Source organism: Bombus fervidus, chromosome 15, assembly GCF_041682495.2.
Source record: "Bombus fervidus isolate BK054 chromosome 15, iyBomFerv1, whole genome shotgun sequence".
In the NCBI taxonomy this organism is placed as follows: domain Eukaryota; kingdom Metazoa; phylum Arthropoda; class Insecta; order Hymenoptera; family Apidae; genus Bombus; species Bombus fervidus.
In genome coordinates this window covers 5,654,036-5,675,152 of record NC_091531.1, presented here as the reverse complement: position 1 = coordinate 5,675,152, position 21,117 = coordinate 5,654,036, and the positions used below count along the sequence as shown (strand labels likewise).

The following is a 21,117-nucleotide window of genomic DNA, read 5'->3' as shown; positions in this document are numbered from 1 at the left end:
TGAACTGACTTTGGGAATTTTCTTTGCAGGAGATTGTATGAAAAACTCCACAAATGATGCAATGCGGTGGGTGGATTATTTTTATTGAGACTGGAGAAAAAAGCAACAGTTACATGAATAAGGATGTCTGACTATTCATGGTTGTTGATCTGTTGGGGCATTATTTGTTATACTTCCAGCAGCAAGTTTGTAAAGAGGTAGAGTGGCATGAAACAAATATTGTATTTAGAATAATGTTCTGAACGACAATATTATTTATTGGTCAAGTTTTATAAGCTGTTGGAATTTCCGGGTACAAGGTGACTTCAATAGAAATTAAGTTCTCCTAGGGATTACCAGTTTGTCAATGAGATTAAAATATATATATTTACTCCTAAGTATCAATCAGTCAGTATAATTTAGATAAAATTAGATACAGCATAATTAATAATAAAATTGCATCTGTCCAGCTGTCCCGAGGTGAAAACTCCTCAGAGCCTGTTCTGTTCGGTATTCTTCAACCTCCACCACCACAAAACATGTACAAATTGGTGTGCTCTACTTTGTAAAGAATTGGTCCAACACGAGTCATCAAGTGCAATTATGTAACCAGTGCTCAGGTGGCGTTTAAGAAATCTTATTAGGCAACCGTGTTTTGCACGATAATCATTACCTACAATCCTACTGGAATTAAGGTCGCCGAAAGAAACGCTGAACTGATTGGAAAATGCCTGGTCAGGATTTCATTGCGCCCGGTCTGACCATAGAGTTGCCGTTTCCACTGTGCCGGTTACAATCAGCGCGCACGCGTTCGTTTGGATCGATACTTTTTCTCATAACTTGTATCTACACGTAAAAAGCTTCCTTTAATCAAAAAGAACAATTATTATACTTATATTATATTCTACATCAATATATACATAAGTTACGAGGCATACATTTGTAGAAATTAATTTCTGTTGAAAAGTAAAGATTGATAAACTGTTTGTAGAATTATAAATCTTTAATATGATGAATCCTTTTGATTACAAAAGAGAGATATATGTAGTCAATTGATCCATCAAAAACGTGTTTCTGATCAGGTTCCGTTTTTCGTGTTACAGACAGCATCGGGGATGTTCATTTAACAGGATAGAGGGGAAGGAAAAACAGTCGCCATATTTTGGGCGGAGACTGCGATACATTTGCCTGTTTCATTGGATGAAAAGATCGATCTGGTGCATCAGCTGCACGCGCCTGCCCAGTGAACATTCTCCGATACCTTGCGACTCGTTTCACTTAGCGGGAGTACTGTACCGAGTACCATTTCAACCCCCTAAAAGCGATACTCATTGCTTTCTAGAAAAAGTGTACGCTTCGAGTACCTTTATTGGAAGAAAACTGTACTGAAACATTTTCCAGACAGTTCTGGAATAGTCTTATATAATTATGGTTAGTCAAGCCCTGAGTAGGAAATCAATTTCATTGTATTAGATATCAAGTATCAATTTCTTTTACTAGATTCTAGGGAACTTCTAAAGTATGTCAAATGAAGTACGCAGTTTATTATGATAACTTTTTGAGGAAATTTATTTTAAGAACCTACATTAATACAGATTTATTGACAACTTTAATAATTATAACCAATAGAATAAAAATTATGTATAGTTTTATTTTAGGGAGGTAAGATTCAGAGGAACAACGATGCATTTATTCTGGTGATGTTTCTGAGAGCCAGTTTCTTTTCACGGTGTCGCTATCGGAATCGAAATCTCCGGGCAAATAAACAGCGCACGAGTTCCCAGCCATTGATCGTGAGCAATATAAATACTTACTTCCTACGTGATGTAGGTACGATTCTGAGAAATAGGCTTGTCATATATGTATACATGCCACTGATTACGTAATACGAGGCTACGTGATTTAGGCAGGCTGCTGATAACGACTGTGAAATAGAAGAGCTTACGTTTCTTGGACCATCTAATCAACCAAAATTCTTGCGTTTTAAATTGCTTACCATTGACCATATAATACTTAATCTGTTAACAACATAACACAGACTATCAAAACAATGAAAGAGATACCGATCAACTATTAGTTGATGTACATTGTTCGTGCTGTATTATTGTGTTGTATATCACGTTAAATTTTAAAGCTGTTATTCTTAAAATTTCCACAATATTCTTAAAATTTGCTTTTTGATTTTAAATTTACTTTTTAATTTATGGAGTTGATCAGTGTGGCTTCTGAGTTGCTCGTAATTCCTGATGTTCGTATAACATTCTTTTGTCCCTCAAACTGTATTTTCTGTGTTTTTGTACTGCTTTTTTAATTGCTGGAAGTCCTCTCTCTCTTTCTCTCTTGCAATTAACATACTTGAGCTAATTTTTTTTTTTGTTATTAGTGAAATTCTTTTCTCAGGTTCTTTTACTGATTTTTTTAATACCGTATTCCTCTTTTTGTAGGTAATGGTTAGAAACAATTTGAAAGAAATGGCCATGAAATATTCGACAAGTGGTCATTGACCACAAAATAAACATCCAACATCAAGCATTGAGGAAGTTAAGAAATAAACTTTCTTTAAACAATCAGTACAAGGACAAAAATTGAAAGAATAGAAATTAATTAAGGTGCCTTATATGAAATACATCTATCCGCCTATGAAACTTCATCATCAGTAAATTAGTCTGGAAAAATATCTATTTCTGACTATGTTCTTCAAATATATTCAAGTCAACTATTCTACAACATAATTTATAATTAGATTTTTGTACATTACGATTCTTATTGATTTCATACATCGACTGAAGATAAGAAATTTGAACGACTAGTTAAAATTTCAATTAGGTCCAATTAGTTGAAAAAAGAAGAAAGAAAGAAAAACGACAGCCGGATATTTTTCAATGGTGATAACGGATTGTTGATCGAAGGCTAAGACTCACCGGGCTGAATGTTGTCACTGTAACAGTGTATTGTTAGAGCAGTACAATGAGCGTGTTTAACAATACCGGCGACCGATCCGGCCGATTGTTTCCTCGCCTCTTAACGTTACTGTTGCCATTAGCCGCGGCGATTGCGATTAATTCGCTACTAAAACAACGTGCGCCTTGCCTGTCCAATTATTATCACGTGCACGATACTCTATTACATGCGAACTAATCATATCGAAAGGAATATATTGAGACTCCAGATAATTTGTTGCAAATTATTTTCAACTAGACCGTCGATACTTTTTTATTATCTTGGATCATTATGAACAAAGGATAAGGTGAATATTTTTATTATCATATGCTGTTGGAAACTATAAAAATTCTTGTCGTTCGTAACAGGTCACGCTTATGAAGGGACGATAAATTATTAGGAAACTCAATCCTTCGAACCCTTTAAAAATTATGACTGACCCAACAAGCGTAAGGAAACACGAGGAAAAAGAGAATTCTTGTTTTGATTAGAGAATGTCAAAGCAAACTGACTCCGGAACACTGGGCTGCCCTTTCTTTCAGCCTCTCCCTACCAATTTTATTGGCTTTTTATGGTGGTTTGTCATGACTGGTCGTGGTCACGTTCTATAGTCTACAGTAACGCATTGCAAGCTATTGTGTCATGGTTGTATGTACTTCTTAACTTGTTAAGGGAAGTATAGAAACGTAAAATTGTTTAAAATTGTTGACTCCTTCTATTTTTTAATTAGATCTCGTGTCACTTTATTTAGGTATAATACAATATAGTATGTACAATACAATACAGAGTAAAAAATACTCATATTAAACTGTAACAATAATATTATCGCAGAATATACTATATTACAGAAGTTTATAATTTTCTATATAATTTTAGGATTGTACTACAGTTGCTTAAAGCAGATATTTAATAATATAAAAGAATTTCACAGGGTAATACAACGATTTTTTTAAATAAAACAGACCATATGAAATAAATTATCATTTTAATAAAGGAGATCATGTAAAATAAACTATCATTTTAATAGACGAACCCATATAAAAAGTTTTGCTGTAATATTGTATGTAATTTGAAATTTTGCATTACTTATAAGTTATCTGGTATATATAAAGAAAATAATACAACAAAGAGAGAGATAAATCGTAAAGATTTGGGAAACAAAGAGAAGGAGGGTATTTCTTATAATCGTTGCAATTGTACTTGCAATGAATCTTATAATTTTTTATTATGATTATTTGTGATTCCTTAAAAGTTAATAATGCTGTTGATCGTTTGTGATACGATCACCGACGAGGTACAGACCATAGAGAGATAAAGATAGACTATGCGAGTCATATGTTACCGTGCAAGTGGGTGCAATATGGGAATAGAAAGAGAACGCTGTATAGAACGTTCCTTCTGTACTTGTCTAATCAGACACAGTGAACACAGACACCACTCATTGATTACATTTTTATTTACTATTTCTATACGAATGTGCATATGTTATTAGACAAGAATATGAGAGGTTTGTATGCAGCATTCTCTTTCTACTCTTATACCGCTTTCTTAACTCTCTTGTTCACACAATCTTTATGGTACGACCCGTGGTATGTTTTACCTCGCTTTTCATTTGCCTGTCATTACACACGATGACATAGACGATCGAAAAAGACTGGAAAAAGCGAACAGAAGAAAGATGAAAGTAATATACAAGATGAATGAGTATAGAATCTCAATAATAATAACTTGTGCTTGCTTGTACCTTTTATTAAATCTTCATAAAATCATCAATGCTTTATTGCTAAACAAGCTTAAACATAAACAATTAAATTTTATTATTCTCTGATAATGTGGATAAACGAAATAAAGGAAAAATAAAAATCATTTTAATGAGATCATGTTTAAATAAGTTTGTATAAAGGATCTCAAAAATTGATAACATTTTACGTTGTAGCAGAAAATGTAAGTTGATGGATAAGTTTTTAAGTAATATACAATAGAATTTACCTCATACGAAAATCTAATTGTTATCATCAAATCATAAAATATTGTAAAACGTAACGTAATGTATGCATATGTGTATATATATGGATGTGTAACAAAAAAGGTTATATACATATTTCTAACACAGATTTTTTGCTTCTGTCACCTTCATGTTGTCTTTATCAGTTTTAGTAGTTAAACATAATTTCTAGATTTATTGCTCTAAATCATAGAGGACATAACAAACGTCTGATTTTTTTTTTAAATGTCCGATCGGTATTTCAAAACATAGGATTCGAAGTCTCGTAAGATGTTAGGTCTATCTTGTATACCCGTGTGTGGTTCCGTTCATCTGGCACCACCCGACGATAGCTGCAAGTACTAAATGATAACCGGTTCTCGACCGAGTTTTTCGTAACCTATAGGAGCAGAAGACTAAGATTAAGGGAAAGCATTGGCACTTTGTAATTTGTGTGAGTCGACAAGGGAAAAAGTCGAAATTCCGCGATGGACGATGACAATGATCAGGAACATCTAATCGAGGATGATTACTACACGTTCCTAAATATCGCAAGAAACGTGAGTTACCGAATCATTTCGAATTACTGAAGCTGAAGATCAATTTCTCTATCTCCACGTGACATAGTATTCCTTGGTGTCTGATGTAATTGAGCTTCCCTTAGGGATATATAATAAACAATATAAACTTCTATTTTAAGAAAATCATTCAAACGTACTATTACATTCCTATATATTGCTAATCAATCTTTTTTAAGGGAATAATAGGTTATTTTAGTCACTGTTCTTATAGGCTGAATAGAGAAACATGCACTTCAGGATTGAATTTTCTTTAAGGTTTCTGTCATTAAAATTAGAAATTATTTTGCAACATTTTATTTATGATATATTTGCTTACAGGCTACACAAGAGGAAATCAATTATGCGTACCGTACACAGAGCAAACTATATCATCCTGATAAACATGTGGACCCTGTGCTCAAGAAGGAAGCTGAAGTATTGTTTAATCGTACTAAGGCGGCTTACAAAGGTTTATATAGAATAATATATTTTAATGTTTTATTATATAATATATGAAAGTAAAATGCTTATTATAATATATATTACAGTTTTAAGTAATCCCCATCAAAGAGCTATTTATGACACTGTGGGGATTAAAGGACTGAAAACTGAAGGCTGGGAAATAGTAGAACGTACTAGAACACCTCAAGAAATCAGGGAAGAATATGAATATCTAGCGAGAGAAGCACAAGAGAGAAAATTACTGAGTGTCACGAATCCCACTACTAGTATCACAATGAATATCAACGCAACAGATCTTTTTAACAGATATGAGAAAGATTCTGAAGATAGGTAATGCACTGTAACCTTTAATTCAGATATATGTACTATAAAATACATTGTATTTTAAAATATAGCAGGGATATACTTTCATGCATAGAAGTTAGTGGAATGTCGTTTACACAATCCATTGAAGCACCTCTTAGTTTACAAGATATTGTAACATTGTATGGTCAATTAAGCACAAGAAATGGTGTAGGATCTGGTTCTATAAATGTGTCAGCGAAGCGTTTGCTTTCATCTAAAGGTTGGGTAGAATTAGAGGTCGGTGCTGGGAACGGGCCGATGATATCGTTCAAAGGTTTTCGTATGCTACCCCATAAAGTATTGTTCAACGGGGCAACGGTACTGGAGTTCACTCCATTCGAAATTAAGGCTAGTCTTATAGGCAGTATGTTCGTCCACCTTATCTTGGTATAAACTGCTAAAAACATTATGTAATTTTTAAAAGAATTATATTAATTTCAGGACTCACAATGCAATTAGATACTCATACAATGGGTGACCTTACATATAATGCAGGTCCAGAAAGTTCCATGAGTACCAGTATCATTAGAGATACAGCAAGAACTTATACATCGTTTTCCATTCACCTTGGTGTTCTACGATCATTCGTTAGTTTTAATTACATATATAAAATGCACGAGAAAGAGATGAAGCTACGAGGCAGCGTGAGGTTAATATCAGTCAACAAATTATTCTATTACCCATGATTGTATGTATTCTATATTTCTAAGTCGTGAACATTTTATTAATTACAGAGCTGGCACATTCGGACTGCTTGTAGAATACGGAGCAGAAAAGAAGGTTTCGCGACACACTAAACTATCCGCGATCGTGTCCGCAGGAGTGCCAACAGGAGTCATGCTAAAGCTTAAATTGAATCGTTCCTTTCAAACTTACGCGTTCCCCATTCATCTTAGTGATGAGGTTCTTCCAGCTACTATGTTCTACGCTACTGTAATCCCACTAATGACATGGGTCGTGCTGAAGAAGATTGTTATAGATCCTATGGTAAAAAAACGACAAGAACGTGAAAAAGAAAAAGAGAAGGAGGTAAACAAGACGAGGATGATGGAAAAACAAAAAGAAGCAGAGAGCGCTACCAAATTAATGAAAGCCACCGTGAGTAGGATAAGAGCTACAGAAGAATCAAAGAAGGGATTAATTATCACGAAAGCTCTGTATGGAAGATTTGTCTACCCTCAGCAAGATCAGTACAACTCTGAGCAGCAGACTATACGTAGAGACGAAGTAATAGATGTAACCATCCCTTTACAATGTTTGGTAAAGGATTCAAAGTTAATCCTTTATGATGCATCTAAGGTATGTTTCGTAAAATTAGTTAAAAATAATGTATCTTTTTTTTGTAAAAAATAAAATTATTGTATGTTCCCATATTGCAGAGTGAACTGCCAGGGTTTTATGATCCATGTGTAGGAGAAGAGAAACAATTGTTAATACAATATCTATTTCGTAATCAAACACACGAATGCATAGTCAAAGATAATGCACCAGTCAGAATACCATTACCATGTAAGAACTAAATTAGATAATATATAATGATAACTGTGACTATAATTTTTATAAATATTAACAAGAAAAATTGGTCTGTTTCAGCGCATAAAGTGAACACAACATGACGTATGCGCCATCATAAGAAATCGAAGTAAAATCACCGTGATTCATGGTGATAGTCTATGCTGCTTCATTGAGTTCTTTCGACCGTTTTTAGATTAAACTTCCACAGATACCTTGAAGAAATTGAGTGTTCGTTGATCATTCGTACTACTTTGTACGATAATTTTATGTCCCCAAAGTAATCGTTTGCATGATGTCCCGCGCAAAGAAAACAGTGAAAGAATCAGATTATTATTTTCACAGTTACTGTAAGAAAGAAACAAATTGTATTAGGTACGACGACTGATTTATTCTCACGTATAAGATCAAGGAGGGGGAAACTTAGTATGCCTTTATATGACTATAATAGAGATATTTTTCACACTAAAGAAAGTATTATTCGAAGAATCGATTATTGATAGAATTGTATCTTTGCTTCGTAATTCGTTAATATATGAAATATTTCCTTTATTAAACGCAGAATGTGTATAATATATAGATCATCTTTTAGAAATTGTATTTTCTCATACATTTAATTTCTCGAAAATAGTAGTACTCTACGAATTAGTATGAAAAGTGTAATTGATAAATTATGTAAAATGGTAATGTAGATCGCACATGCATAGTTCCTCCCCACATATTTAATCTAAGGAAGTAATAAATATAATTTAAATTTTAGTTGGAAATACATTTCAAATGAATGATTTATTTAAAACAGTTATGTTACATATCATTTTTACATATTTACATTTAAATCAATACTTTTCAATGCATTTGTTGAAATATTGGACCAAAGTTGAGCCAATATAGTCATTTCCTTGTTCTTCTTATCAGTCTCTTCTACAGGTGTCCATGAATGATCATGTTCTAGTCTGTAGGAACCTTTGTGAGTCTGAACTGGTCCAGAATTTGATATAGCCCATTCCTGAAATATAAAATAGTTGGACTTTTCACATATCTTTTTAAATTCTGGAATTATTTAAAAGCATAATTTATTTACTTCTGGACTAATCATAGATAAGTAAAGCTGACCAGCTTCTTTTTGATACAAATGATACACGTGTCCAGGATGTTTTACAAAATTACAAGGAACATGATGCAATTTCATGTTCCAATCAGCTTCTGTGAGAATATTTTCAGCCTGTTTCTTCAGGTACCTTATTTGGTCTACAATTACTTGTAATTTGCTGCAAGCATTTGCTTTAACAAAGTTGTCTGCTTTTTCTATTTCTGTTGCCAATGCAATTAAATCTTGTCGAGAAGTTTTACCCACAGCTTCTGGATCATTTAGTGGAATACCTTGCGGTTGAATGTTACGCTCTACAAGAGCTACTGCTTACACATTAACAATAGATAACAATTATTATCTTAAATAGTGGCAAAAGAGTGACAAGATTCTATTTATACCTTTACTAAATAGATCCTTGGAGTCATCCATAGTAGTAGCTACTCTTTTCATGAGGAAGACAGTTTACAAACACATTCATCGAGAATTTTCTATAAAAATAAAAATTAACAGTAAAGAAGTAACGACAACATAATGAAGAGGTTATGATACATAATAATTGAAATAATCCGATAAAGATTATATCGTATGGTTAAAACATTTAAACTTTCCAAATTCTGGAATTTTAACAAGTGTAACGGTCAAGGTGTCTCTAACACATACATATTATACATACGCAACGTAGTACTGATGTTAGCTGTCGAACTTTTGAAGTTATGTTATTAGGTCCGTGTTCACATGGATTCGTTTGACATATAAATTCACCACATACCTTTAAAATACATAAGAAAGGCATATATAGGGTTTTTTTTGCTAATCATCTGGCTCTTTCAAATCAAAGCTTTTCTTGAGTATGCAATGTTGGACTTATCGCCGATTGAAAACGGAATAAAATTTTGGGTTGCTTTTAAACACGTAATGGCGCTGTCATCGACAACGAAAGATGTTTCCGTGAACAATTGTGAAATCTACAAAGCGATCGAGGGAAAGCGTGTAAACAGGGATTAAGTAGTTTTACATGCAATAAATTTTAACACGTTTTAAATGATTTACAAAGAAAATGATAGAAAAGTTGTTATCGATAGATACGGTGAAACGAACTAAATACAAAATTTCAACGAAATTGAACGAAAGAAATCGTTATTTGTATATAATGAAATCCTACTAAGTTTAGGCTTTTAGATAATTATTGATTATAAGATTATTTATCAGACCAATAAATAATTTGCGATGGATTATGCAAGTGTAATCGACCAAGCTGTGAAACAGTTCTACGCGGAGGGAAATAACGACGTTCACTCATGGTTGCTCAAAGTTCAGACTTCTCCGGAAGCTTGGACTTTTGTTTGGGATCTTCTTCATTCCTCTAAAGTAATGGAATATATTATTTTATCCATGGGATATTGATATCTTATTGGAAATAATAGTCCTCATTTTTATCATAGTCAAGAGAAGCACAATTTTATGCGGCTACCACATTACATGCCAAAATTTCCAAACAATGGGATGAAGTGCCCAAGAGTGAATATCCTGCCCTGCAGGAGCGTTTAATAAACTTTATGAAGCAGCCAAACATGCCAAAGGTTGTTCTGTCTAAACTTTGTCAAGCGGTAATATCTCCTATTTGAATTTATTTGATATAATTTAACTTGTAGAGATAATAAAGTAATGAATTCTATGGTTTCAGTTAGCTGGATACGTAGCAAATGTTAGTATAGTTGGAAATAATGATAAAAATAAAAATGTTGTAGAGGAATTGACACAGATGTTGTCTTATGATTCTCTTCCTATGTTGGAACTGTTGTTACGCACGATTTCTGTGTTACCTGTAGAAGTAAGATATATACATAAATAGTTTTTGTAGTCTTATATTATATATTATATTAACATGTTCAATAATGTAATCAGTTTGAAAGAAGACATGACATAAGAAAAATCAAATCACACAAATGTCTAATAAATAGCTGGTATAAGACAACCTGGCTGTTACAAGAAGTTTTTTCCATGACTGATCTAAATTCTCTATATTTTAATGATTTGCACTTACTAGCTATGGAATGTGCATTATCCTGGCTTAAAGTTGGCCAACTTCCTCTTGAGGCAACAGGGCAAATATACCCCCATTTATTAACAGCTGCGGCATATTATGCACCAACCAGGTATGTGTATATATATATATTTCAAACATATTTTTTATAAATGAGACAAAATGATAAATAATTTTAAAGGATAGTTCATGGCGACAATCCCAGAGGTTGGGAAGTAGTTCAAGAATGCTTAAATATGATAGTAACCCATAGTGAACTTCTAAAGAAACCACAAACATTGTGGGAATGGGCACATAGTTTGGTAACCATGGCAAGACAAAACAGTGACAAATATTTTTGTGAAATTTTAACTGCAATTGGAGAGGCTCACAGTAGAACATTTTTAAATGCTTTAGTGGAAGAAGGAAATGAAACGCAGAAATGGACAGTCGAAGGTTTAATTGAATTACTTTTACAATGTTCAGAACAAGCAGGAAGATATCCTACTAATGAAACTCGCAGTTCTATCCCATTTGGGTTCTGGTACGCTTTGCAGGATTATCTCCCTACTCTCGATCAACCTTACGAGAGTCGTGCTTTGCTGATTTTAAAACCCATTTACGCAAGATTAGCTCAAGCATTATTAAGAAAGTCGACACTTCCCTTGACTCACAGCGAAGCAGGAGATGTAGATGAAAGAGAACTTTTCAGGTGTTACAGACAAGATGTGGCAGATGCTTTAGATTATTGTTATAGAGTATTAGGACAAGATTTACTAGTACTTCTCGGGCAGAGATTAAGTCAGACATTAAACAGTTCACAAAGGTGGACAGAAGTAGAGTCAACGTTGCACGCTTTTGAAGCTATAGCAGATAGCGTTGGTATTGAGGAATCCCACTACATTCCCGCTTTAATGGATTTGGTTCTTAGTCATATCCCATATGATCACTACCCTGGAGAGGTACAACAAATTCTCTTCTATTAAAATGCTGCATAATTAAATTATATTTTGCAATTTTATATTCACTTACAAAAGAAGTAATATGTAGAAGCTTACTCTACTTCGTCATAGATGGAATACAAGATTTAATTCTATGTTTTTAGGTACTCGCATGTGCATGTTCAACAATGGGAGCATATGCAGAATGGATCGGAGAACATCCGGATCCTTGGCTAGAGAGAGTACTTCGAATTGTAACTTTGGGTTTGACAAGAGGCTCAGTAACGGCACCTTTTGCTACTATGGCTTTGAAAGATTTAGCTCGAGAATGTGAACAGCAACTCACACCTTTTGCTCCATCTATTCTCAACACCATCGAACAAACTCTTCCAAACGTAACTCCGGGATGCGCAGAAGGTTTACGAATGATGTATGCAGCTGGCAAGTTGCTAAATACCTTGCCCTCTGTTGACGAACAGTTAGCTCATCTGGACGCTACACTAGGATTATGTATAATAAAAATTCGAGAATTACTACAACAACCTTGGTTCATGGCTCGTGGAGCAGTAATGAATCAATTAAAAATGGCCACCATGTTCTTTTCTACATTAGAAGGATCTATTGGAAAGGCTGTATTAGATGGACTGTTACCGATATTCAGTCAAATTGTTGCTCATCCCGAGTGGGGACAGGACAATTTCACATTAGAAGAGATGTATATCTGTGCCCAGAAGTCTCTAATGTCATTGTTGCATCCTGAGGAAGATGCTCGACCTCTACTTCCCATTCTGGCGAACTCGTATAAGAATTGGCCTCATCCTGCAGCTTTAAATCTTCTTCGACAACTCGTTCTATTATTTGGACGAGATCCGAATAACGTAATAGGTCCCGTTTTCGCGGACATAAGTTCTATTACGCTAAGTGGCGTCAGAGCCTGCAGATCTGTAAATGGAAATTTATCTGATTGGGCAGAATTAATGGAAGCATATCTTGGGTTGTTGGCTCAAATTTGCAAAAAGAATACCAGGCTATTGTTACAGATTCCTGAACAAATTCCTGAAATGTTGCAATGTGGTAAGTTTTAGTTTATAACTTGACATATTTTCGATTATTAAACCCGGAAATCTGTAATATCAAAATTTAAAAAATGCAGGAATCGACTGTTTAACGTTACCAGAATCGGGCACAGTTAAGGCGGCCGGACATTTCCTCACACATGCTATTATGCAAAGTCCACACCTACAGACGTTCGTTCAACCAATTGGTCAACAGTTAGTTTACGTAATTTTACAGTGTGTAGGTATGTAAATAGATAGCTGTTCCTTGGAAAATTTCAAATAATTATATAATAAAAATTTATAATAATAGGGGGACAAGTACCACGGAGATACCTGGAACCTCACGCAGAAGTTTTGTTGACATTAAATAAAACATGCATAGAATGGACAGGACAGTGGCTTCGTGTTGCCTTTGAAAAACATGGTGCCTTATTCAAAATTTCGCAAATACAAAAGGAGAATTTCATTAGAAATGTCTTACGAGAACGAACGAGTAAACGGATGTGCGATTTATTGCAAGATTTTAGCCTGCAAAATTTACCTTCTACGTCTAATTGGAGTCTAATGAACGTCAAGCAATAAAAGCAAAAGTAATTAATTATGCTCGATTGAATATATGCTACTATAATCTGTGTATTATATCTTCTACCGCGAATGGTAATGTTTATCTTTTATATAACAAGCAATTTTAAATAAAAATTATGCGTATATTTAAAAAGAATATATACTGTGTGAAAGAAAAAGTGATAAACAGAAGTATATTATATAAGACATCGATTTTTTTTATTCATTGTCCATAATCAGTGCGTTTTAAAAGTTTACAAAGAAATCATTTCCATTTTTTAATAGAATCCATTTGCTGTAACCTACATAATACTCAATACCGACCTCCACACAACATAAAACAATATTCATTTATCTTGTTGTTTCTAAATCACATTAAATCAATCTTACAAATTAACTTCTATGTTTCAACATTATTCGCATGTATAACATTCAACTCGATATGCTTATAAAAGAACGGAGAAAAAAAGGAACTATAAAATAAAAATGACTTACATTTGAAATGTCGATATGCTTACAAAATCGGAAAAAAGAGAATTCCAAAATAAAAGTTATGATTGAGTATTATAAACATGCTACTTCAATATCCTTGAAGATTCTTTTTCCATTTGCACACATGTACCTTTGTTTTGTTTGGAATTTTTTATTACACAATATCGAAAAGAAATGTAAAAGAGAGATAAGCGCGTCAAAATGTCTTTCGATTGTTTACCAAATGTTCTTTCTTTTTCTTTAATCTGAATTTTGATTTTTACTATGATTGGCTTCTTCAATTTGTGTTGATATGCAAAATCTCGCCGCAACCCGCGACTTTTTAGGCTTTATTACGGTCTGTGTATTTTGTACTTGATGTGAACTATTCTGCACTGGTTTCTGCTTCTCAAGGGTGGTGCTGACAGCTTCCACTTTTATCGCCTAGAAAGATTTAGTATAGGAATCAATATTTATAATTGTTTGAGAATAAATATTGTTTTAAAAAATATTGATAACAAACCTTTGCTGGCGATTCCTTTTCCTTCTGTTGTACTGTGGGCTGAGGTTTGTCTTTGGCACTTTGATTTGCACTGTCTTTGCTTACAGCTTGTTTGGCTGTGATGGGTCTGCTTTTCTTTTGTGCTTGTAAGGGTACGAAAGCTGTGCACTTCTTTGTCTCTGCCTTTGGTTCCTTCTGATTATGAGTTCGTTCTACTTTTGATTGAATATGATGCTTATACTGATATTTATTATGCTTGGGCGTTTCTTGAAGTCCAGGTACGCGATGATGGTCCTTTTGAACCCAATCAGGGAAAAGTTGAAGAAGTTTAGGTTCTGGAGGGTAATATGGTACTGGTGGTGGCCTTATATTCTGTGGCCAACTACTGTTCTGGGGATTAGAGTACCAATGTTGCGGGGGCGGTAAAGGTATCTTCATATTTGGCAATAAATTAGCTAATTTTAGTTCCTGTCAAAAAATCAACAAATAGAGTAAGAATAGAAAAAGTAGGAAGATATTCAAATAAAACTTCAAATTACTGTATAAACTTTCTTTGCAGCACTTCCTGCTGCTTGTTCGTGATTCGCACAAGGATCTCCAACAAATATTCTTTTATCTGGTAAAAGAATATGTGCTTGGATCAAATTACTATCTCCAACACCAAAATAACTATATCGAGGCATTCCCACTCCACTGAGTTGATAGTAATTCAGTAATTGTGAACAGTACCAAGTTGGCGCTTTATCATTCTGTCGAGCATGCTGGAATGGAACAAATCTTTTTTAATATCTCTATGTTAAAGAGTCGAAGTAAATGCTTACATCAAACATTTGTTGCACTAAAGGTGGCGTGTCCAATGCCTTCTTTTCTTCTTGTGAGTTATTTAAACTTTTAGTTGTTTTCGATACTCCAGGGTGGACAGGTTCTTGAGTGTTTCCATCGGAAATTTTTAACACTGCTTTTAAGAAAGCACTAGGATCTTGTAGCTAAAATATCATGATTGGTAGCAGTTTGTTAATAAAATGCTAAATACCACACAGCTATACTTACTGAATTTTCGGCTTGTGGTACAGCTTTGATTAGCTCCTAGTAAATAAGTAATAACTTAAGATCTTTCTTAATTTCTTAAAAACAACTTAAAATATTTAAATTGTCAATTAAACTAACCTGTTTTTTATGTAATTCGTTCCATATTGCCTGGAATTCAGATGTCGGTTCTGCCATCAGTTTCTTCGGCACGTTTTGAGAAAGCTGTACACTTTTTGCTATTGGTTTATGCGATTTCCGAACGTTCACAGTGTTCTGCGCGTTATACTGCTTGAATTTATGAGGCAGCTGATTCTTCGGGATTTCCTCTATATTTTTTTGTGTAGACCATGACTTTGGTGATATTGGTGCTGCCACCGTTAAATGCTTTTCGTTCCTATATATAACATTGCTGGCATTTGTGCGGGATTGAGCGTCCTGATTGGTGGCCATGATGTTCTTCCATTGCTCTGTGGATTCTACATTCATTTGCGTTCCTTTACCTTGCTCTATTCTCTGCCCATAACTGATATTTATAAAATCAAGGACTGATAAACGATACGCGCGGAATTCAGAAGATCCATTTATGCTAAGTCCACCTAAAGATAATGTCGAAGTAAATCAAATTGCTGAAATTCACCGCTTCAAGGAATAGAAATTATCCTTACCTATGATTGGTTTGTCGAACACAACATCGTACATAGTGTCCGACGCATTTTCCATCTTTTGTATTCCAATTATGGTTCCCTTGTATCCAAGAGGTACCGTGAAATTATCTTTAATACAGCAAATTCTGTCCAATAGCTGAGTCTGCGTTTTTGGATCAGGTGGAAGGTTTGTTATACGCAAAGTAGGTGTATAAAGCAAATATGGTTGAACTTGCATGTCCACAATTTTTCCAATGCTATTTGGTGACTCGAGATACGCGTCCACTATTTCTTCAAGTTCTTTCATTATAGTATTGTCGACAATTTCCCTGCCACAGGCACGACTTTCTATTCCATGAAGTTGATCTTTCAACCATGCCACTGTATCAGTTAGTTCTTCAGAACTATAGTATTGAAATATCACGACTTAATAGTTGTCAACCTCACCAAAGATTGATTATTAATGAAATTATTGATTACCCTTTAGTAAATAGATCTTCTTCTTGAAAAATACATGTGGTTGGACTTTGAGCTAATCGCTCAAACAAAGTGGGGCACCTCAACATGTAGCTACGGATTAAGTCGAGAGCTTTAGGACTGTAATACCATTGACCAAGTTCCCCTTTTCTAGTGTAACCAGGTATCTAAAATTATACATACAATGATAAATCTATAAAAAAGAAAAAAGAAAAAAAAACATATATATATATGCACTTACCTCTGCGTTCCTTTTGTTGAACTTTAAATTAAATCCGATATTATACGTAACATCATCTTGCTGAAGTTCATTTGAGGATTGTTTTACAAAAATCGTGCCGGTAATTCTACTTAAAAGCAGAGAGCTTATACCCAACCTCTGCGAAGCTACGCTGCCGTGCATATATTGGGTTTGGAGATCTGCTTGAATCTGTTTGATCGCTTCAAACGACGGCTCTCGCATCGTTGTTACAGATACTTTTATTCTGCCCGACTTCTTACAGACCGCGGATTCATGTACCTAGTAGAAAAAGAATCACATCTTTGCTCTACGATGTATTACTCTATACGTTTAATACTAATACGACTAATTACTTTATATGACGTACTTTTCCCATTGCTCCATAATATGGATGAGCTAACATGAAACATACAGTATTTGGTTCAAAGATATCACTGACAGTCTTGTATGATTGTACATTATTACAATAGGTTGTGATATTTTTTACTATAGTCTGATAAGCATAACAAGTTTGCATTTCGGTCCAGTGTTTCTCGATGTTCACCTTTCCTTGAGCGTTAAAGATGTACTTTTTGCCTACCAATAGTCGTATATGAACTAAAAACTTCGTATCTCCGATATCCACTCCGAAATTATCCTTATACCTACAAATAATAATTACTATAGAATTCAGAGCGTTAAATGACAAATTTTAGTTGACTTACATTTCTGTTATACGTTTCTTCCAGCCATTCCATTCTATTTCATTGATGTTGTCAAACTGATTAACCGAATTCATCTTCCTGCTCGATTCAGAAACACCGATTACCAAACCTTCCTTCAAGTGAGGCCAATTCACGTACACTGTTTTACCTAATAATTTCGAACCTATGGTTGTTAAGTCAATATTGGACTGTGGTTTTATGTGGAGAATCATACTTTCTCGGCGCGATTGTCTCTGGAATACCTTTACCTATAAGCAAGAATGATATGTCAATGAAATAAAGCAATATAGTTAAGAGTGTAGAGTAAAAAGATTGTAGATACAATGACTCGCGAAAATATTCATACATTTGTCGATACCTTTTATGAATATATTATTTGTGTTAAACGAAGCATTTTGAAATTGAAATTTTTTGAAACCATTCTGAAAATTTATACGGAAGTTACAAAACATTTAGTACAAGTATATATTTTGCAAAGATCATAAAATATTTAAACAATATTACATTATATTATAATAACAGTATTCATAGGACCATCTTTAACACTTATTACACGATTGAAATGGCTATTTATACTGTATATTATTTGTTTACTAAATATAAGTTTACAGTAAGTATCTTGCAACTTCTGTATATGTATATCTTCAGATATGGTTTAACTTTTGTTAATATAATGATGGCAGTCGTGTCTCATTATAGTGCTAATGAAATTTCAAAATATTTTATATAACATGTACAATATGTACAACATAATAATAAGTGTATGAATACTTTTGTCAGCCATGGCAATTTACTTTGGCTTTTTCTAAACTCGCAGTATGTTCTATATATTGTAGAGTAGAAAACCCAGGATAATATACATCCAGCTTTACACCAGGACACAAGCCCCGAACTAATTTTTCCCGAGATACAGCAATGTCCTCACGATTAATTAGTTGAACTTTTGCGTGATTAATAATGTCAGGAAAATATTGAGGTGCCTTATAAGCACCTAAATTTTCTTCTGTATAAGTAAACAAACACATTGGACCATGCCTATTTCTTGCCCGTTCTTCCGGAGTTATTTGTGGATAACGAGGAGCCATTGCTACAAAATTTCAATTAGTATTTTTAATTTGTCGATAAGCGAAAATGTAAGTATTTTTACGCACCGTCTACGATATCTTTCTCATTTATGAATGGAATGAGTACTACAGCTTCCCATTCCTGCTCCTTGCCATTTAAATCTGTTTCAAAATTCGTCGGATAATATTTAATTATAGGAGATTGATCATCGGTTAACAATGTCTGGAATGCTGGCGGTAATAAGTCTTTACTATAAGATGGCAACACGGCTAATAATTGTTCGAACGGTAAAAATGGTTCCCCTAAATCAAATTCCAATTTCAAGTCTTTAAAATCTTTTATATCCGAAATATAAGGTGCATAATGGTGTGGATAGTACCACGACCAGCTGCAACAACCGTTGTAGTAATAATTTAAATTCCATTGAATTGCTCTAACGTAACCCTCAGCTTGTGAACGTAAAAAATTTCTAAAACATCATTTAAGACACAATTAACAAACGTAAGAAGTTGAGACACATAATCTTTGTTAGTTACACTTACTCGTCTATATTTTCGTATTTTAGCTTATTTATATAATAATCCTTTTTGCATTGAACGAATTCCATAGTATACATTTCACAATCTGATTTATCATCACCATATTCATCATCATCATACTTTCCTGTTGACTGCATTAGATTGCTGTTAAAGAGTAAATATTGTAAACATGATTATTTAAGTACAATTTAAGTAAATACCATATCCGCGGCAGATCTAAGTAAAGCATCGAATTCCTTATCTTGCATTTTCCTTGGAGAACGAGTTTCTTCAGTGCTTCCTGACCTTTTGTCATTGGAGTTTTCAGTTTCAGTGAGAGATCTCCCTATCTTACTTTCAAAATACTTTAGATCTGCGTAATACTCCGAAAATTGCAATGTGTCAAAACGACTAAGTCTTTCCATAAATTTTTCAAATCTATCTAATCGTAACGTTCCTGTTTCATTTATGTAACCTGAAATGAAATGACTACTTTAAGAAACTCATGAAACATACCATATTATATGTTTCCTCTGTTTTAGATTATCTAACCATCTAATGTAGGCATTACATCCATATATACTTGATACAATACAGACAATGCGCCATGTACAATATGTAAATTTGGCAGATGCGGTATAAAATCATTTCCTATAAGAAATCCCATTAAAATCCAGTCATCGATTATATTTTCCAAATTATATGGAAAAGGCAATTTCTCCTTTAATGAGGAAAATTCGTGATTTATATACTCTCTTAACAGAGATAAATGAAACAGACAAAATTTTGTCTCTTCTGGCGTTAAACAAACTTTTTTTTGTTTTTTACCAAATGTCAATTCTTCCCTCAATAATGTAAAATGTATTTCATGTGTGCATAAACCTAACATTATTAAATCTGCATCTAAACCATATAAACAATGTTTTGTATTTACATCATAATTTGTTTGTGTTTTCATATAACGTATATAGTCCATTATTTTGTGTTCTCCTTCTCCAGGAACCTGAGACCCACTGAATATGACTTTACACTTTTGCCAAAGTTTGTCAGTTGATATCTTATATGTAATAAAATACTTTAATTGTTCATCAAGTTTGGACATAAAAACCGTTCCTGGAGTTATACAGTTAGAATCAAATCTTTTTTCTTTGGGCAAAGTCATACCCTTAACCTTTGCTTTATCTTCCTGAATCTTTGCATCTTTCGCAGTCTTGAATCGTCTGCTTCTTTGTTGATTAATTTTTGCACGTGGTGCCACACCATCAACTGCTATAAAAAATAACTTCTGAGGCTGGATCATACGGAACAATACTTCTATGTAACGAAATATATTTTTGAATATGGTCTCTTCTGAAATACGGAATGTAATATCCGTATCGTCCGGATGTGAGCAATCATGTATAATACCGTTCACATCTAAATATAAATTATCAAATTCAGGTATCTGTAAATAATAGCATTATTTTACATTGATAATACATCCAGAGATATATATTCATTTTATTTCATATATCATTTATGTGTATTTCAGTTAGAAAAATTAAGATTTGAAAAAGTTTTAAATAACAAAAAAGCATAAAAATATAGAAGAACAGAAAAATATAGAGGGATGAATATTGTTGACGAGATTTTTTTTTAATTACTTGATAGTCCTTCAATTTTTCAGTAAGACAAGGATATCTTTCGCTTATATATCGAAAGAACTTCGGTATACCCATTTTTAATATGTAATCTTTTCTTACTGATTAGAAATGTTAATTTGAACTGTGATGATAGCACTTAACAATTTCTAACTTAAGAACTATTATACAAAAATTAAAAACTTCGACCATATAAGTTTATCAATTTTAATCATATTCCATAGACAATCAGTTTTGGGGAGATGCGAAACTCATTGGATTTAATTAGAACATAGCGCATTGATGGCTATTATTTTCCCTAAAGTTTTAATATTTAATACATAAAAAAAGAATAAAGAGATAATTATTGTATTATTTTTTAAACATTT

At 33.5% G+C, this 21,117-nt stretch overlaps 4 protein-coding genes across 7 annotated transcripts; 2 read left to right on the top strand and 2 right to left on the bottom strand.

The window, feature by feature from the left end:
- The first annotated feature begins 5,198 nt into the window (after positions 1 to 5,198).
- On the top strand, positions 5,199 to 8,553 carry LOC139995144 (dnaJ homolog subfamily C member 11). Of its 2 annotated transcripts, none has more exons than XM_072018340.1 (8): positions 5,199 to 5,463; positions 5,803 to 5,932; positions 6,012 to 6,255; positions 6,324 to 6,634; positions 6,712 to 6,919; positions 7,005 to 7,569; positions 7,650 to 7,779; positions 7,864 to 8,553. In XM_072018340.1, exons 1-8 carry the CDS (start codon positions 5,392 to 5,394, stop codon positions 7,884 to 7,886), a joined length of 1,683 nt encoding a protein of 560 aa, XP_071874441.1. In that variant the 5' UTR covers positions 5,199 to 5,391; the 3' UTR covers positions 7,887 to 8,553. The 2 variants fall into 2 exon arrangements, with proteins under 2 accessions (XP_071874441.1, XP_071874440.1); XM_072018339.1 differs by having other exon boundaries at positions 6,321 to 6,634.
- On the bottom strand, positions 8,537 to 9,699 carry LOC139995145 (uncharacterized protein C1orf50 homolog). Of its 2 annotated transcripts, none has more exons than XM_072018341.1 (4): positions 9,642 to 9,699; positions 9,271 to 9,360; positions 8,864 to 9,195; positions 8,537 to 8,788 (listed from the first exon to the last, which is right to left on the bottom strand). In XM_072018341.1, exons 2-4 carry the CDS (start codon positions 9,320 to 9,322, stop codon positions 8,600 to 8,602), a joined length of 573 nt encoding a protein of 190 aa, XP_071874442.1. In that variant the 5' UTR covers positions 9,323 to 9,360; positions 9,642 to 9,699; the 3' UTR covers positions 8,537 to 8,599. The 2 variants fall into 2 exon arrangements, with proteins under 2 accessions (XP_071874442.1, XP_071874443.1); XM_072018342.1 differs by lacking the exon at positions 9,642 to 9,699 and adding an exon at positions 9,533 to 9,621.
- Positions 9,700 to 9,800: 101 nt separating this feature from the next.
- Positions 9,801 to 13,663, top strand: Cdm (importin-13-like protein cdm). Its single transcript, XM_072018338.1, has 8 exons — positions 9,801 to 10,240; positions 10,315 to 10,479; positions 10,557 to 10,703; positions 10,778 to 11,028; positions 11,098 to 11,857; positions 12,001 to 12,910; positions 12,990 to 13,136; positions 13,205 to 13,663. Exons 1-8 carry the CDS (start codon positions 10,100 to 10,102, stop codon positions 13,474 to 13,476), a joined length of 2,793 nt encoding a protein of 930 aa, XP_071874439.1. The 5' UTR covers positions 9,801 to 10,099; the 3' UTR covers positions 13,477 to 13,663.
- On the bottom strand, positions 13,656 to 20,968 carry Pcm (5'-3' exoribonuclease pacman). Of its 2 annotated transcripts, none has more exons than XM_072018335.1 (17): positions 20,753 to 20,968; positions 19,662 to 20,553; positions 19,331 to 19,584; positions 19,134 to 19,261; positions 18,678 to 19,060; positions 18,321 to 18,613; positions 17,527 to 17,774; positions 17,190 to 17,466; positions 16,823 to 17,101; positions 16,585 to 16,748; positions 16,126 to 16,508; positions 15,599 to 16,056; positions 15,482 to 15,517; positions 15,253 to 15,417; positions 14,971 to 15,192; positions 14,453 to 14,899; positions 13,656 to 14,373 (listed from the first exon to the last, which is right to left on the bottom strand). In XM_072018335.1, exons 1-17 carry the CDS (start codon positions 20,825 to 20,827, stop codon positions 14,191 to 14,193), a joined length of 4,887 nt encoding a protein of 1,628 aa, XP_071874436.1. In that variant the 5' UTR covers positions 20,828 to 20,968; the 3' UTR covers positions 13,656 to 14,190. The 2 variants fall into 2 exon arrangements, with proteins under 2 accessions (XP_071874436.1, XP_071874437.1); XM_072018336.1 differs by having other exon boundaries at positions 20,852 to 20,961.
- Positions 20,969 to 21,117: the final 149 nt, after the last annotated feature.

Coding starts and splice junctions, on each gene's coding strand:
- Cdm (XM_072018338.1), top strand. CDS start 10,100: ATGGATTATGCAAGTGTAATCGACCAAGCTGTGAAACAGTTCTACGCG. Junction 10,480..10,556: donor TGTCTAAACTTTGTCAAGCG/GTAATATCTCCT, acceptor CTATGGTTTCAG/TTAGCTGGATACGTAGCAAA. Junction 13,137..13,204: donor CGTAATTTTACAGTGTGTAG/GTATGTAAATAG, acceptor TTATAATAATAG/GGGGACAAGTACCACGGAGA.
- LOC139995145 (XM_072018341.1), bottom strand. CDS start 9,322: ATGAAAAGAGTAGCTACTACTATGGATGACTCCAAGGATCTATTTAGT. Junction 9,196..9,270: donor CAAGGATCTATTTAGTAAAG/GTATAAATAGAA, acceptor ATGTGTAAGCAG/TAGCTCTTGTAGAGCGTAAC. Junction 8,789..8,863: donor TATCTATGATTAGTCCAGAA/GTAAATAAATTA, acceptor TTTATATTTCAG/GAATGGGCTATATCAAATTC.
- Pcm (XM_072018335.1), bottom strand. CDS start 20,827: ATGGGTATACCGAAGTTCTTTCGATATATAAGCGAAAGATATCCTTGT. Junction 15,193..15,252: donor TAGTGCAACAAATGTTTGAT/GTAAGCATTTAC, acceptor GTTCCATTCCAG/CATGCTCGACAGAATGATAA. Junction 14,900..14,970: donor CTGCAAAGAAAGTTTATACA/GTAATTTGAAGT, acceptor ATTTTTTGACAG/GAACTAAAATTAGCTAATTT.
- LOC139995144 (XM_072018339.1), top strand. CDS start 5,392: ATGGACGATGACAATGATCAGGAACATCTAATCGAGGATGATTACTAC. Junction 5,464..5,802: donor TCCTAAATATCGCAAGAAAC/GTGAGTTACCGA, acceptor ATTTGCTTACAG/GCTACACAAGAGGAAATCAA. Junction 5,933..6,011: donor TACTAAGGCGGCTTACAAAG/GTTTATATAGAA, acceptor TATATATTACAG/TTTTAAGTAATCCCCATCAA.